Source organism: Anabas testudineus, chromosome 17 (assembly GCF_900324465.2).
Source record: "Anabas testudineus chromosome 17, fAnaTes1.2, whole genome shotgun sequence".
NCBI lineage: Eukaryota > Metazoa > Chordata > Actinopteri > Anabantiformes > Anabantidae > Anabas > Anabas testudineus.
The window spans coordinates 2,880,425-2,892,804 of NC_046626.1; the positions used below are offsets into that span (position 1 = coordinate 2,880,425).

Sequence of the window (12,380 nt, forward strand, 5' to 3'; positions counted from 1 at the left end):
AGAACAGAAATATGTGTTCAAGCATTTTCAATATATAGAGAGATAATACGATTTCCATATTTGGTATGGTTTATATCCAAGATTAATCTTGAGTCAACTAGGAAATAGTGAATTCTTGTGTATAACCTGTGTATGTGTGAGTAAAAAGAATAATCATGATCTAGTGGATGCTGCAGTCTCTAGATATGCAGGGCATCCAGAAAGTATTCACAGCGCTTACCTTTTCCACATTTGTTATGTTACAGCTTTATTCCAAAATTAATTAAATTAATTATTTTCCTCAAAATTCTAAAAAAAAAATCCAAAGTTTTTTTTTATTATGTTTGCAATTTTATATTAATAAAAAAAATCTCATGTACATAAGTATTCACAACCTTTGCTCAATAACTTTAAAAACACTTAAAACTTTCTGGATGCACTGTACTGCAATTTTTTTTTGATTTTATCAGATTGTTGAGTTTTAACAGCATGAATCATGGGTGGGGGGCTCACCCAAGAAGAGCGCCTGAGAATTGATCCAAGCAACAGTTGAAGTTGCCCCCAATCAATAAGTGACTTCTGGGAACAGATCAAAAACTTTCAGGAAGAAGGCTGGATCATCTGTGTTTGGCCTGTAAATATTTAGCAAGGTGACAGGAAAATAATTGATATGGCCAGTTACCAAAATAAATCTGTCATTCTTGTCAGGTGTTATTGAATTTGAACAAAATGGAATATTTTTATAACACAGAATGACAACGCCACTTGTTTTGGAGCTTTGATGGAAAGCAAAGCATGGTGTTTGATCTCTTTGCTTCCCAGCATCTGCGTCACCATCACCTTGTGGTAGGTGTTTTGTATTCAGCAGCTTTATGAAAATTGGGATTGATGCTGCCAAGCATGCAGAGGTGGGCAGTTATCATTGTACCACTGTGCTGAATAGTTTAGTTTGGGATCTTTTGAGGTGAGGTGAAGGGACCACAAGATGTCCTTCTCTGGCAGAGTGTCACTGGTGCCTTTTGATCACTGGTTACTATGTATATTCCACATACTTTAGTTGCAAAGCTGTTTCTATATGTTATTCATGCTATGTTCAGCATTGTAAATTTGAAATTAATAGGGATTACAGTATTACTCAGTATGGTCATTTTGGGGTGGATGGTGTGTTAAATTCTATTCATAGCTAATTCAAGTGATGTTTGAAGAAACACATTAGATAAAATCATGAACCATAAATGACTGTAGATATGTAGATCTTCTGACTTTTGAGACTTTTGAAATTTAGTTTAGTTCTCATATGTTCTCTGTGTAAATTATACAGTCATCTCTACTAAAGTCTAAGCAAACAAGCACCTGGCCACAATTTGAAGTGCCATGCTGCAGGTGTATACCTTTGTAAATAAGAGATTTCAGTTTTTAGTCATAATACATTATTATTATTATATTTACTGCGGTTCTAAAACTATTTTTTTTCACCTTGTCATTATGGGTGATATTGCGAAAACTGATAAAAAAAATACAATTTCATGAAAACTTTCAATGAAGTAAGGTACAAAAAGTGAAGGCAACTGAATACTTTTATGGATATTGTATGCATATTTAAAATAACAATTAATAATTAATAATTATGTATGTGTCTGTGTATTACTACTACTAATAATAATAACAACAACATCAATGATAAAAATAAAAATAATGACACATTTTATTGATCTCCAATTGTTGTTTGGACAGCCACAGTAGATGATCCACTGAGATGATCCACTACTGTGGGGTTTTGGTGTCTGGTTCAATTAATTCAATCAAACCTTAACAAAACACCAAAACCCCACAGTAGTTCCTATATGTGTATGTACACTTATATAGAGATTAAAGTTCACTCAGAACAACGTATTATTTGTATTTGTCCTATGGAAAGTTCATTCTTTGAAATGTCAGAAGTGATCCTTAAAGAAACTCACAACACATTCCAATATAAAAAATACTCACAATGTATTCCAAGTACCAAACATATATGCTTCTAGATTAGTGAAGTATTTTTTAGATTAACTGTTATATAATGGAAATAAATGTATTTTATTGTGAGCATGCAAATAATAATATTATGCTTCAATCTGGCTCACATAATAAGTATTTTATGTTAGATACATATGCATGTTGGTTTATATTATTCTTTGTCAATAAAAGATTCTTTATTCACTGATCTGTTCAATTACCTCACAAATTATTGTTTAAACATTGTTTAAAACTGTCTCTCAGCATTAAATATGATGAACTTGTTCCCCTTTTAGTTTAAATGCATTCATTTTGTGTTTTATTTTAGTACAAGGGGTCAAAGAAGGAGACGATGTTCATGCTAAAAATGTCAGAAGCAGAATATGTGGAATATATGAGGTTATAATAAAACATGTCACAGAGACATGACGTCTGTGTGCTTAATGGCAGCTGACTTTACTACAAAGCCAAAGCATACAAGAGAAAAATATATAACATTTATGTTCTAGACATTTCATGTGTAAAAACATCCCATGCTCATATACAGTAAAACTAGCATGCAACTAGAACTCTCCAGTGTTACCCTGAATCACATTAAAAAACCTCTAAGCCAGGAATAAAGTAAATGCAATCTTCAAGTGAACAACAAGTAAAGGTTATGTTGAAGGTTGACGACGCATCTAATAAAACTGTTAAATTACTGCTCAGTAAATCCCTTTAATTTGTTTTAGTCATCCAGATGGATAATCCCCTGTAGCCAGAGATTAACGGGATTACCACTGAATGACTCTCTGGCAGGATTAACTCCAGCTCTAATTCCACACATTTGTCTGTCTTAGTTCACTTTCAGGATTTCCTTTTCCACTTCCTGACAGAGAAGCCGCTCATATACTGCAGCACCATCGAGGAAGAAACATCTAAATGATCAGCAGCTGACTAAAATATAACATTACCTAGACCTAGATTAATAAAGCACTAGACCAAATTTAAAGTCTCCCTGATACATCTCATTGTTAATGATATAGTGAAGATTGACGGAGATTTTCATAATTAGGAGGTACTGGGGATGGGAAAATATAATTTGTATTTTTGATTGAGTTTTAACGCGCTGTGAATACAAAAAACGCGACCAGCTAACAATTGTATATGCGTGTGTGTGTGTGTGTATGTGTGTGTGTGTGTGCGTGCGCGCGCCCCCTTCACGCTACCGCTACCCTGGTGTTCACCGTGGACAGCGTGGCTGGTTTTAATGCATCGTCCAGCCTGCTGCATGCTGCAGTTTGAGGGACTGCATGGGAACCGAAACACTTGCTCCGCTTGCGTAGCTCGGCCCGTTCAGAATGGCAGCACGTTCATCAATGAGCCGGCGTGGAGCGCGCGGTCACGGCGCATTAAAAACCTGCACGGTTCGAATTATCATCTGTTTTTAAGGATAAGGAGGGGTGGGACACACACACACTTTTTCTAAATCTTTCCCTGAAAAACACACGCACACTTATTGTTTTAGTGATAACGTTTTAATAAAAAAAACGCTCTTTCAAAGCGAGGCCATATTTTTCCTTTTGTGAAGATCTTTAGCTGTTGTAGATTAATGGCGTTTAAAGCGTGGATTTTACTATATTTTTACATGTTATGTTTTTCATGTCAATCGTTATTGTATGGTTTCCATGATGCCAGCTGATTGAAGTTTCAGCAAATGGGAAAAACTACTCAGCACCTGTTTGGTGCCGGGTGTGTGTGTATGTGTTGTGTGTGTGTGTGTGTGTGTGTGTGTGTGTTGAGGCATGCCAGCTCCTAGCTACAGCTTCATTATTTTGACAGCCACACAAGCGTCATTTATAACTCAACGTGTTGCACTGACTGGCGACAGGGACGCAAGTGGCTTTCTTCCCACGATCACGGCCCGTGTTGCATCTTTCCACCGCAGCACCAATAGCACACAGCAGCGCGCGCATGCATCCTGTCTATTTAAAAGATCAATTTTCTGCAGAACAAAGTGAGCCCTCTCACTGAATGGACTGAATAGATGCGTACTTACAGAGCCCATGAGATGTCAGAGAGGCGCGCGCCCCGAGGCCCACCACTGTGCTTCTATTTGTCAACCAGTCCTTCCAGTCAAAACCGCACTGACTGGCACAAGTGGCGCGTCCACTACTCTACTGGTGCATGTATTTATGGAGGTAGCGCTGCCCACTTATGGCTAAATAAATGACTGAGCTGTGGGCTCTTCACATCACATGCAACCAGATTTTCTACAGGGAAAGCAAATATCCTCTACATTCTGCACTGGTCCCAGTTTGAGCAGTGATGCAAACCGAATTGTATTGTTTAAGATTCTACACTAGACACTACACAGAGTATGGAAACATATGAAGGGATAAACACATTTCAGTTTCCAATCTAATAGTATATGACTTTATTTGTATTATATATTGTATTGTATCCATAAATTATCTATACATATCTATCTATTATCTTTCTCTATTTTCCATTTTTTTTATGTTAATTTGATGTAAAAGTGTTACAAAAGTGTTATTTAAACTTTGGCTTTTTGTATTGTCTTACTTGACAGGTGCCCTAGAAACTGACAAATCTTTCATCAAAACATATTTTGTGTAGTGGCTTGACCACTTAATGGAAAATACTATTCCTGAAATATTTTACTCTGAAAAGCAACTTTTGACGGTCTGGTTTTACACTGATTCTGTGTAAGTACAGAAGTGAGCTGGTCTAGTTTTGGGTTTTGAACTGTTCGGCTGTCTGTACACAGTTAAGATGTCACATCCAGCACAGCGGACAACAGGGGGCGTGGCTTCTCGGGGATTATCTCGAGATGCGACTCGCGGACCGAGCTGCGATTGGCTAGCCGTCCTGGCAAACGGCACGCGACTATGAATGCCGTTATAAAGGACCTTCGCGTGCCGGTTCTTCAACTAAAACTAAGTGTTGAGTGTGAGCAGCGAGCACAGAGCAACACGTTCATAAAGGAAGAAACAACGTGTCATTGTTTCCGCAACAACAGGAGCAAGCAGCCGCGCGCATAGACATGGACAGTGTGTTGGATCCCTTCTCCGGACTCGAATCTTTCTCCTCCCCTCCCTATTTTGACGATGACGATTTCTTCACCGACCAGTCCTCTAGAGACGGACACTTGGACACTGATGACTTTTTGGATGACGACGTTGACTTCCTCACCAGTCATTTTCAAGAGTATTATAGCAAAGACGGCGGCGGCAGAGCAGCGAATCGCGATGGAGACATCGACATCGGTAACTTGTCCTTCTCCTCCTCATCCTCCACCTTCTCCTACGGCTGTGCCGACAGCACCCCGGACTTGTCCCCTCAGATAGGTCTTCACGGCGGACCTCTACTGAAGCGGAGAAGGCGGATGAGGTCTGAGAAGGAGATGCAGCAGCTAAGACAGGCGGCCAACATCAGGGAGCGGCGGAGGATGCAGTCCATCAATGACGCGTTCGAAGGGCTCCGCTCCCATATCCCGACTCTACCCTACGAGAAAAGACTCTCCAAAGTAGACACTCTGCGACTCGCCATCGGCTACATCAACTTCCTCGCAGAGCTCGTAGAGTCTGACCTGCCTATCAGAAACTCCTGCAGTGACACCCACGCACAACCCAAGAAGGTCATCATCTGTCATAGAGGAACAAGTAGGTTCAATTAAAGCTTTTTCTTTTTTAGTGCTGCAGTAGTGGTGATGAGGCTCGGAGAAAACGATGCAAACTAATGTGCAGTTTGTGAACATCTAAGCATCTCCTTTTAAGTAATAATGTCGGTCTTTCCTTAACAGTTATGATCACAAATTAAGTGCAGGATAATGAAAATAAAATTGATTAATTCTCTGGTGCTTTTCTCTTCCCAGGGTCACCCTCCCCCAGTGACCCGGACTACGGCTTGCCTCCGCTCGCCGGTCATTCTCTGTCGTGGTCAGATGAAAAACAACTCCGAGAGCAGAACATCATCCGCACAGCTAGGGTCTGGACACCGGAAGATCCCCGAAAACTGCACAATAAATCGGGCCTTACAGACATTGAAAACGAGCCTCCTTTCGGCCTTGCGCTATAAACAAAAACTTCAGAGTTCTTCTGACTTGTTCTGTTAGACGCACACTCAATTGTTAATGTATAAAAATGTGCACTCGACTGCGCATTGTAAAAACGTGAACATCATGTGAGCTTCATGTACAGTTTCCCACGTTCCTTTCAATGTTTATCACGTTGATAATTTTATTTTTGGTAATTAAGGCAAATGGCAATCATGTATTTATTTTATTTTTTTAATAGTATAATATATGTTCTAATTTAATGGATGACATAAACATATTTTTATATTGTTGTACAATAATTTATATTTATATCGATCGGCAAATAAAAGCACATATATGAATATAATAAAACATTTAAAAACTCTTGTTTTATGATGGATAGATAGATAGATAGATAGATAGATAGATAGATAGATAGATAGATAGATAGATAGATAGATAGATAGATAGATAGATAGATAGATAGATTTAAACCTTTCTAATAACGAACATCACAAACTTCACACAATATATTCCTGGGCATTTCCAGAGCGAGAGAAGCCTGTGCTGTGAACATCTAAGTAAGACGGAAGTAAGAAATACTCAATAAACTTTTTGAGTATCAACAAATGTTTTTTAATTAAATATGATTTCAAACGAGGCACATTTGTCAGAAATATGTCTGCTATGGTTCTTTCCTACGTTCTTCCTCTCGTTTTTCTTATGAGCCTACAGTTACCAGCTCTTCACTGTGGGCGAAGAGATCAGGTCAAAAACAGATTTTATTTTCCTATAATTTCTCATGTCCATTAAAATGCGCATATGATGGAACGTTGTCTTGTCCCTGGACGGTGATGAAGATTAAGTTCTAACAAAACTAAGTCACGGTAACACGGGCTAACAATTAACTCAAATTATTAAAGGCCAGGAGTATGACATAAATATGAAAATGAGATGCTAATGAAGAGACACTGTATACCCAACACAGCTGAAGGTGTTTAAAGCGCACGCAGGCGTGCAACAGGATGGTGGGAGGCTGTTGAATGCTGCTCTGTGCTGCCAGGTGCTGCCAGGACAGATTTTCCCGTGGTAGCGGCATCCCTCCAACATGTGTCCCAGGGCCTCCTCTGCGGCCACCCCCACACTACCAACACACTGCTGTGTATATGAAACGTGGCCCAAAAGCTGCAAACATAAGACTCGGGTGGCCTACAAAGAACGGCTGCATATCACATCTTAGGTTATCGGAAAGTTGGGATTTTAAAAAGCTTCTGCAAAACAGGTGGGCCAGCTTTTGTTTAATAATAACAATTTTTGTACAGTTGTTAGATATGTGAACTTTTTTACAGATAACACTTAGGCATTACTTTTTCTTTTTTATCTCAATTATTTAAAGATACAGAGAGCTTCAGTTTTTTTTCTTTCTCTCTCTCTCTCTTCAGCAAACTCTCCAGATCCTATGTGAGTCCGTCCGCTTCTCATTACCAGCGCGACAGCAGCATGTAATCCTATTACAGCCATTAGAAAGTCAAATATTAGCGAGTCAATGCTGGGCAACTTCACCTCTTTGGCAAGAGGGTCGGTCCCACTTTAATTGTGCTGCAACAGAGCCGGGGTTTAAAACAGTGGTAGCATTGTAGTTTCTCACACCTTAACGCTTTTGTGTCGTTGATGTCTCAGCGGAGAGCCTCTCAACATCCTTTGGAGCTGCCGCAGCCAAGCGGAAGGGACAGGCTGAAATACTCCAGGCTATCTTGTCACTCCGGCTACGGGCTTGGCAAAGCTTAAAAGGACACCACCATTTTACTGTCTGACAGGTTTTATTTCCCTTACTTCTCTGAAGGCCTGCACATTATGGACCACGCCAAGCAGTAATTTGGTTGAGAAAGGATCGGCGCTGAGCTCAAAGGCCGCTGATTCACCATATAGAGCGGTGGCGCGCTTTCACGCCTACAGTAGCGCTTTCTCCTGACCACGGTGCTGTACCAGTGCCACAACATGGATTCATGCGACTCTGAGAGGATAACACAGTTGTTAGTACACTGAGGGAAGTCTAGCCACATTTCTAAAACAAATGAAATTACATTGCAATATTACATTCTAAGAAAAAGCACCAAGGTGGAACATATTTATTAGTTGTAGAGAACGTTTGTGTTCACTGTCGTGTTTGCTATGCATCAATTCAACCGAAAGCGACTTTCCACAGTGTGAATGACAATTTATTCTAACTTTGGTGCATTTTTGGTGATATTAAATAGCTATAATAGTACATTGGCTGCAATTAAAATACTGATGAAGACGCACACCAAAGCTCAGTGACAAAGACTTTAAGGTCTGTCACAGATGGAATTTTACCTTAAAATGCTCCAACATTTAACTTTTAACGACACTAGTTTTCTAGTATCTAAATGGTTCTATGGTATCTAAACATTCAAATGCCTGGACACACACACACACACACACACACACACACACACCAATTCCCAGACGTTTGGAGCTAGTAACGTACACGCAACCATGAAGAATTATCATTTTTGCACGCTGACGTAGACACTGCTATGAGCCAGCCGTCCTGCTGAAAGTGATAGGTTAATAAAACGTAGCTGCAGGCTTGCAGCACTTTTACGCATCAGGGGCGGTGAATCCGTGCATTGGCTCGGCAGAAAGGTGAATTAACAAAGTACAATGAGGTGTAAATGCCTCTGCTATTAGTTACACAATTTTGACTGATACATTAATGAGAAAGTCCACGTTGAATACTTTCAAAAATCTGTTTTACGCCTATATGTTAGTGCACTGGGTGAGACACCTGCAGTAAAACTTCGGCTTGGTTTGCAGATTATGCGAAGTCGTAAATAAAACCCCTTATAACCTTCCCTTTTGTGTCATCATAGCATCAGTTTGTCAGCCCTGAAGCCGATCTAGTCAGCTCTTAGCTTCACCGGTGCCACGCGAGCGACAGGATAGAGATTTGCTCCGAAGATTGTCTGAGCCGTTGGTAACCAACAGGTGTCTGACGAGAAATAAGGAGGAGGTGTTTGGTACGGAGGCGAGGTAACCAGGATGATTCTTCCTTCCCGTGCGCTTTTTTTGTTTTCAGATTTGACCTACCCACCTAAATGACATCTTTATGAGCGCTTCCTTGTCTCACTGGAACAGATCGGTCTCTGCCGTGTTCTCCGCGATGCACCTGGTAGCTCAAACTTTGTCTCTTTTCATTTCCTAAGGCCCGAGTCCCTGGATAGCAGCTGCCTAAAAGCAAGCAAAGCGAGAAGGGCCTTTGCAGTGTCTTCGAGACGGGTTGGCACCGTTTTCCATGTCTTTAATGTTCCATCAGCCTTTGTCTAAGAGACAATATGGCAACTGGAAAGCATGACGTTTTCCAATAATAAAACACATTTTCAATGATGTGACACTGGATTGAAATCGGAGCGCGGACTAGACAGGCCAAACATGTCTCTGCGTTTGTTTTGTGCGCCCCCATCCAATTAACAGGGAGGTCTTTTCGCCGCCCCTTGATAAGCCTATTGAATTTATGTGTTCTATTTTTTCAAGGACAGAAAGGAGGTGGGTTTGGTGTGTTCTCTTCGGAAAGGCGATTTTCTTGCCATCACCTGGCTCTCTCGCCACAAGAGAGCAAACTGTCCCCGGGTGGCCCCGGAACCATACGTCTCTTATCATCCTGCACCCGAGTGTTTCCCGCGTTGATCACTCATTAACAGGAATTAACAAATCCTCTGCTAGCTATGTTTTGTGTCATATTTTCATTCGCAAGATTAAGCAGATGCTGCGATTGTAAAATCCAAAATGTAGGGCTACTCAAGGCTGAAAGAGAGACGGGCTCTCGGTTGCGAACGAGCGAGAGGAAAAAAGGTTTGGGCACATCTTCAGAGGAATTAAACATTTAGTAGCCATAAACAGACTTCAACCTGCTCTATTTCAGCCTTTGTGTTGTTTGTGAATAATTAATGTTAATAGGAACAGGTTTGTATACTTTGAATGTGGGACCACAGGTGCGGAGTGACAGGATGAATAACCGGCTCTGATTTTTGCCAAAGCTCGAGGGCCCTTGTCCAGGGTCTTCAAGCTGATAGAAAATATTGTCATCTCTTTGATTCGCAGCATTACTTTCACCGAGAACAAAGCCGGGTGATGAAAAGCTTATGTTGGAGGGAAATGGGCGATGACGGTGCCGCCTCAGACTCCTGAAAGAAAGAGACAGGGGGCGAGTCAATGGTAATGCGCGCTTCTGGTTTTGTGCGCAAGTGCTCCATCTAACTCAAATAAAGGGGCCTTTCCAACTTTTAAAGGACCACTTTTTGCCTTTAATAAAGGCTGGACGGCTGTAGCCATCAAGCATATGGTGCTAAGGCGCTGGTCCTTTGTGTCCGTGAAGCCCTTGAGATACTAACTTGTGTTCTTTCCGGGATATTTAACTTCTCAAAAGCTCCGACTTTATGCGCCTGCAACAAGTGGCTCTGGGGCGCACGAGCAGATTTCGCCATTAAGAAACACAAGGTGACTAAGACAGAAGGACTAGTAGGAAAACAATTAGAATACGTTTTTATTTCTCTATAACACACAGTTTTGTAAAATTTGGGCAAATTACTTTATATTTCTGACCATGAAGATAGATGTGTTACCTTGGATTTGTTCCAAACCAGTGGGACTGAAGTGAGTGCGCTTGAACTGGTGTAACTCCTGTAGAATGCTACAATAAAGTAAACTCAGCTATCAGAGATGTCAGTTATGCAGCCCTCTGATAATAAACGGTATTGTCAGTTGATGTGAATTTTTGTGAGATGTACATTTCATTTTAAGAATATGTCCCAAGAAGCTGTTAAATTACGGTTTGAATTAGGAACGTCATACAAAATATTATTCTTTGCAGTACATCTGATTTTGGATTCAAGGCGTCTATGCGTAAAATTCCCTCGTAGTTCGTGCTAGTGCGCCTGCCCCGCACTGTGAAAATGCACTTGCACTTGGCTTCGTCTCACTTCACCAGATAGCAGACAAACGTAATGTACTTTCTCAGTAAAGTTATTAAAGTTAAACCTGTTATTTGCCCAATCAATGACTTCAAAATCACGCCAAAATTAAGCCACTGATTAGCCTTGTCGCCCTCCTCCTTTAAATATGTAGCAACGGCAGTGGAGGACATGACTTTTTCACTTTGTATGATTCAAACAAAATTCCATAAATCCACCACAGGTTGGATGTGATGAGAAAACTGTAACGTTGTCAGCCATTTGTTTGCTTGACCTGGAATACTTGATTAATTCATTGAAACGCAACATACAGATTACAGGTATTATAGGAGTATGTTGTACTGGAAATAAAACTAAACGAAACATCATTGTTACAAATACAATCACAGTTTGTTATTATTCGCAATACGACATTTTAAAGTTGTATTTGACTAGAAATTATTCAGATTGAGGAATTTCGCTTACTTTTCATTCAATGATAAACTTCTGTTATCTCCAACCTCGCTTCAAAACACAGTTCGAGTATATACTATTTGAGTTATGGAGCCAGCTGGTCGCCACCGGCCTCTGAAAACCCTCCTGGTGGACGGAACACGGTGGGTTGACCTCCGCGCGGGAGGACGGGAGATGAACCTTTCAGTGAATTAGCCATAAAGACGTCTTGCTATGATCTTTGTTGCGGCTCAAATCAATGTGGATACGAGAAGCATTGTGCACAGCTTTTGTGTGCCCCATCATAAAATATGACCGTATATTCACAAATGGTCATTTGAAAAGGTATGGAAATGATACAGAGTGAGCTCAGTGGATTTCAAGGTAGAAGATAACACGTAAGAAATACAAACACCCAAGTCAATGGCCACTGACTGCATTTTAGGCTAACACTAAAGAAATCCGGCCTTTTATTCTGTAGAAATTCTCTATCTCAGCGAGCAACACACACATTGAAAATGATCGATTTACTTTTTTTAAAAACTCTATAAAAATCCTTGAATAACTCAACAAAAAAGTGATAAATTACAAATATGCTAATTTCAGTCACGGCCATTTGTACGTGTGCGTCTCCATCCATCTCCTACATTCTGCGCTGCTGATCCCCGTCGTGCGCTAGAGGACACTCAACCCGTTTAGACCGGGCCCTTTTGTTCACCTCCAACACCGACTTTTGCCTCCGGGGAAGGGAACGTATTTTTTTAGTGTTTACCCCTCACCCCCACTCCTTGCGCTGTCAGTTGCCAGGAGTCAGAGGTGTAAAAGCATGCATCATTTTTCACCAGCTCTCCGTTTTGATATCGACAAAAGCGGCTGCTATGGAACAGCCTCTCCGCTTGTTCGCTGGCTTGAACTTCACTGATGTCCGACTGCTCTCTTTTCCT

General features: G+C 40.7%; 1 protein-coding gene across 1 annotated transcript; it reads left to right on the plus strand.

The window, feature by feature from the left end:
* Positions 1-4,933: 4,933 nt before the first annotated feature.
* On the plus strand, positions 4,934-6,339 carry ptf1a (pancreas associated transcription factor 1a). The gene is made up of 2 exons (XM_026375086.1): positions 4,934-5,639; positions 5,852-6,339. The coding sequence occupies exons 1-2, from the start codon at positions 5,021-5,023 to the stop codon at positions 6,052-6,054; spliced, it is 822 nt and encodes a 273-aa protein (XP_026230871.1). The 5' UTR covers positions 4,934-5,020; the 3' UTR covers positions 6,055-6,339.
* Positions 6,340-12,380: the final 6,041 nt, after the last annotated feature.

Excerpts from the sequence above, each read along its gene's own strand:
- ptf1a (XM_026375086.1), top strand. The coding sequence starts at position 5,021 with ATGGACAGTGTGTTGGATCCCTTCTCCGGACTCGAATCTTTCTCCTCC. Across the intron at positions 5,640-5,851 it reads CATCTGTCATAGAGGAACAA|GGTCACCCTCCCCCAGTGAC; the intron begins GTAGGTTCAATT and ends TTCTCTTCCCAG.